The sequence below is a fragment of the Telmatherina bonti genome, assembly GCF_933228915.1.
Source record: "Telmatherina bonti genome assembly, chromosome: 24".
In the NCBI taxonomy this organism is placed as follows: Eukaryota; Metazoa; Chordata; class Actinopteri; order Atheriniformes; family Telmatherinidae; genus Telmatherina; species Telmatherina bonti.
In genome coordinates this window covers 6,048,789-6,053,788 of record NC_136633.1, presented here as the reverse complement: position 1 = coordinate 6,053,788, position 5,000 = coordinate 6,048,789, and the positions used below count along the sequence as shown (strand labels likewise).

General features: G+C 43.4%; 1 protein-coding gene across 1 annotated transcript in view; it reads right to left on the bottom strand.

The window, feature by feature from the left end:
- The window catches only part of LOC306774204 (tetraspanin-7-like), a gene marked incomplete at both ends in the record, with an annotated part of 15,935 nt that overhangs the window by 2,795 nt on the left and 8,140 nt on the right, over nucleotides 1-5,000 (bottom strand). Inside the window, 5 exons of the mRNA XM_079264188.1 lie at nucleotides 796-879; nucleotides 2,168-2,323; nucleotides 2,559-2,654; nucleotides 3,170-3,244; nucleotides 3,419-3,607. Of these exons, the coding sequence (XP_079120314.1) occupies nucleotides 796-879; nucleotides 2,168-2,323; nucleotides 2,559-2,654; nucleotides 3,170-3,244; nucleotides 3,419-3,607 (600 nt within the window). The remainder of the gene's footprint in view (nucleotides 1-795; nucleotides 880-2,167; nucleotides 2,324-2,558; nucleotides 2,655-3,169; nucleotides 3,245-3,418; nucleotides 3,608-5,000) is intronic.

The window sequence follows — 5,000 nt, the reverse complement described above, 5'->3', positions numbered from 1 at the left end:
GTGCTGGAGATAACTGGTCTGGTGGTGTGGTGAGGATAACTGGTTCTGGTGGTGTGCTGGAGATAACTGGTTTTGGTGGTGTGCTGGGGATAACTGGTTCTGGTAGTGTACTGGGGATAACTGGTTCTGGTGGTGTGCTGGGGCAAACTGGTTCTGGTGGTGTGCTGGGGATAACTGGTTCTGGTTGTGTACTGGGGATAACTGGTTTTGGTTGTGAGCTGGAGATAACTGGTTCTGGTGGTGTTCTGGGGATAACTGGTTCTGGTGGTGAGCTGGGGATAACTGGTTCTGGTGGTGTTCTGGGGATAACTAGTTCTGGTGATGAGCTGGGGATAACTGGTTCTGGTGGTGAGCTGGGGATAACTGGTTCTGGTGGTGTGCTGGGGCAAACTGGTTCTGGTGGTGAGCTGGGGATAACTGGTTCTGGTGGTGTGCTGGCGATAACTGGTTCTGGTTGTGAGCTGGAGATAACTGGTCTGGTGTTGTGCTGGGGCAAACTGGTTCTGGTGGTGAGCTGGGGATAACTGGTTCTGGTGGTGTGCTGGGGCAAACTGGTTCTGGTTGTGAGCTGGAGATAACTGGTCTGGTGGTGTGCTGGGGCAAACTGGTTCTGGTGGTGAGCTGGGGATAACTGGTTCTGGTGGTGTGCTGGCGATAACTGGTTCTGGTTGTGAGCTGGAGATAACTGGTCTGGTGTTGTGCTGGGGCAAACTGGTTCTGGTGGTGCTCTGGGGATAACTCCCTCTGAGAAGCCCCACATGTTAAACTCCAACTGAACCCCGCTGAGTCTGGTACCTGAGAGAAGGCGATGCCAAAAGTAACTCCAGCGATGATTCCCATGTTGCCTTCGATGAAGGACACCACGAGTTCATAACAGCCCTGTAGATGCACGCACACACATACACACACACACACACACACACACACACACACACACACACACACACACACACACACACACACACACACACACACACACACACACACACATCCATCCATGTAAGAACCAGACCTTATTTGGGACTTTTTAACATAATTGTTTATGAACTTTACAGAAACCAAAGCTGAAGCTGAAGAAACATCTTCAGAAAAGTTTATTGTATGTTGACTGTTGTTCTGACAGCTGTATTTGGTTCACAAGCAGCTCTACTTGGAGAGACCAGCTGGGGGCGCAGCTGCACAGAGAATACTGGTGGCTGAGTGATTGATCAGGTCTTCAGTAAAAACTACCAATGAAAAAAAAATCTGCTTTCTGTTTGTGTTGTTACATCTCTGAGACAGAGAGAGAAGATGGACCATGGAAACCAGATTACATAACATCTGATACATTTAAGTGTACATCATAACCTAATCATAGTACCAAAATACTTCTTACTAACGCTTAAAATGATACAAAATAAAATCTCATTTCAGGAACATCCCTGACACAGCAACCAGGTTTCTGTTCTATTAAATCAATTCTGATCCGATTTCTTTAGAAAAACAACAACTTATTTTCCTGTTTTCCAGACCAAAAGCAAAATTTACGTTATAGATATCTCTTTTCCAGGTTTTGGTCTGAATAAAAACAGACCAAAGAAAAGTCTCAGTTTGTTTTCACCTGCGAAGTCACATGACCCAGAAGTTTCCTCCATGTTTGTCACTTTAACCTCACCTGATCATCTTGATCAATCCACCTGGAATGAAGCATTCCTCTGTTAAACACACGCATTAAGAAACTGGTTTGATTCGTTCTCGAAAGATTTAGTTTCCACCCGTAGATGCAGAGCGGTTGGATGGTTCCTGGTTGGAAGCTTAGAAAGCACTGCTCATTAACTCTAATTAATAATAGTTATTCCTTCACTTGACAAGTGTGGCGTGACAAATAACCTCATATGTTGAAAAATACCCACAATTTCACAGATTAATATTTTGTATGTTGTTGGTATTGTTGACCTTTCAGCCTTTATGCCCTGAAGGGGGTGCAGGACCCTCAGTTTGAGGCTGTTTTTGCTCGATGGTTCTTCCCAGCGTCTCAAAAACACATGTTGCTTTGGATGTTTATATGTTATACACCAGGTCAGACAGAAATAAGCTTCTCTGTGTGAAGTCATATTGTGGATTTTCATTCTTCAGACCAGGATGTGCTGATGAGCCAACAACGTAGCTGTATGTGTTTTCTCCTGACCTCTTTGAAGACTTTTCGAGCAGCCAGAGTTGCGTTCTTCAGATCGGCCCCACTGCAGTCAGAGAAGCTAACACAGCAGCTAGCGGGAACGCCGCTGACAGGAAAATACACACTGCTGAACCAGCTGGTGTAGTTAGACACTCCACAGCAGTGTAGCTGCAGGGACACACAGAAAACATCATATTTCCACATGGCACAGAGTTTAAAGGCTGCTGTTGTGTTGTAAAATTATACACATAAACCAGGGTATCATCGGCGTATGGCTGGATCTGTAGGTGTGTAAATTAAAGAAGTGGTGTGACGATCTCTGCGAAATGCCTCAGGTCCTCTGTTTATGTCCAGAATATGTGAAAATTAGAGATGAACTGATAAGGAAGAACCCGTTACTTACTCTGCGCTGGATGCCATCCACAGCCAGACTCCTGTCATCGCGTCCATCGTACTTCATCACTGCTTCACTGTACGTCGTGAAAAATGTCCCTTTAATCTAAAAACACACAGAAAACACTGTAAAACATTCAGTTTGATGTCAGTGTGAACAGATCTGCTGGATTAAAGTAGGGCTGTGATGATTGCTCAGATTTGATTTGATTCTGATTTTTTGGGTGATGATTTGATTTAAATTGCGATTCTCACAAATCTTTGATATTGCTGATTTTTGTAGACAAAACACAACAACAAAAAAAATGTACAAAAGTTTTTTGTGGTCATTTTTCCGAATTTCAATGAGGAAAAAACAACACAGCAACCAGACCATCATTCTGCTGCTATAATGCCCAAGAAGACAAGTAAAAAGATCAATAAAAACAATAAAAATGACAAAAATATTTATAATGGATTATTTTTAATTGATTTGAAAAAGAAAAAAGAAAAAAAAAGATTTTCTTAACAAAAAAAATCCATTTTAAAATTGTGAAGCAAAAAATCCTGATATTTAATTTATTTTATCCCGTTTCCCACCCCTAGATTAAGGTGTCCTGAAAAGTCTGAAAAGTGTTTGACCTCATGGCGAAAGACGAATCCAGAGATTCCTGCGATGAGTTCGGTCATGAAGACCAGAGACAGAAACGCAGCATACTGTGGAGAGACCAGAGGTGGGCATGAGAAACTCGCTTCCTTCATGTCTGTAAAGTCCATTTACAGCTGATCTGTTCCTGATGTTTCACTCCTGACACACAGAAGTTAGTATAAACGTATGAGGAAGTTAAAACTTCGTTAAAGCTAGCTTTAACGAAACAAACAAACTCCCACCAGTTTGAGCATCCAGGGGCGCCCCCTGCAGGTGGCAAAGCAGCCGAACAGTCCAAACAGCACGATGGCGCCACCGGTTCCTAAGAGTACGTAGGGAGCGTTGGAGGGGCCGTTGGAGATCAGCAACATGTAGGGCCCCAGCATAAACTTCCACCATAAGCCCACCGACAGCAGGACCACACCTGTAACCTGAGGAGGAGGGGCAACGTGTTAAACTGTCAGCCAATCAGCAAACGGTACGTCTTTACTTCTGACACCTGAACGCAGCATTCACACTTTAGGTTTAAAATGTAGGGGAAGATGTAAGATAGTACATAAAAATAACCCATCAATCAAATAACAAAACATACAACATTCAGGAGCTTTACTGTTTAATGAAACCTACATGTAGAATAACAAGGTTTTACAAGATGAAACATCTTTTGTTCTCTTCTCTTCAACACAGTTTCTTTCATTCCACATGTTTATTTGTATTTTTACAAACCAAATACTTGTTTTTTCACTTTTGTTCTTTGTGCTTCTCACCCTGTCATGTTAACAGTGTCATGTAACCCAAGCATCACCACTTCTTTAAACCTATGGAATGAGAAAAGTGTCCAAAATGTCCGAGTCCACTTAAACATGCTACAGAGGTGGGACCTCCATCTCCCCGGTCGTCTACCTGACATCAGCGATGGAGGAAACTGCTGCTGCTCTTCACACACTCATCTTTCTGTTTCATCAGATCAGAAGGAAAGTTCCAGCATCACGTCTTTGTCCCGTCAGACGGATGAATCATCACATTCATCCAGTCATCATCCACTTCTTCTCTTCGTCTTCTCTGCACCCTGTTAGTGACGGATTCTCCAGTTTCTGTCCTCTTCATGCTTTCAGTCATGTTGCTCTGACCTGACGTTGGTCTGCCTGTTTGGTTTCCAGCTGCCTTGCAACCATAAACTGTACATAAAAGATAGGCGGAGCCTCTGTGACGTCACCCGTAGGTTTCTGAAGAGCTGAATTGAAGTTCGGTGGGCGGTTCCTACCATCACAATCTTGGCAGGGGCATGCGTGTCGTCTCGCCCGGAAAATACAAATATGGGCAGAGAGGTGGAGCTGAGAGGGGGGCTGTGAGCGTCATGGTGGATGATTGACATCGAGCGAACTCCGAGCTTTCTGTAGCTAAGAGCTAACCGAGCTAACCCGGAGATAACAGGAGCTAACCAGCTAACGGAGGTAAGCGGGCTAAAGCTAAGTCACATTGTTAACCGGCTAAAAACCGCGGTTGTTCTACGTTCTTCTGACTTGAAGCGGGAGATCGGGTACCTGTCAATCAAAAGGACACGCCCCTAAATATGCCGAATTTTGAGATTAAATTACTTTTAAACGGGCGAGTTAGAAAAAAATTCACTCCCCCAACAGTTGTCATGAAGGTAAACCTGACCTATTAAACCTAAAATGTTTTGTACCAGGCTGTAAACATGTTTATTTCTGCTGTGAAAATGTTTATTCCTGCTGTAAACATGTTTATTTCTGCTGTAAACATGTTTATTTCTGCTGTGAAAATGTTTATTCCTGCTGTAAACATGTTTATTTCTGCTGTAAA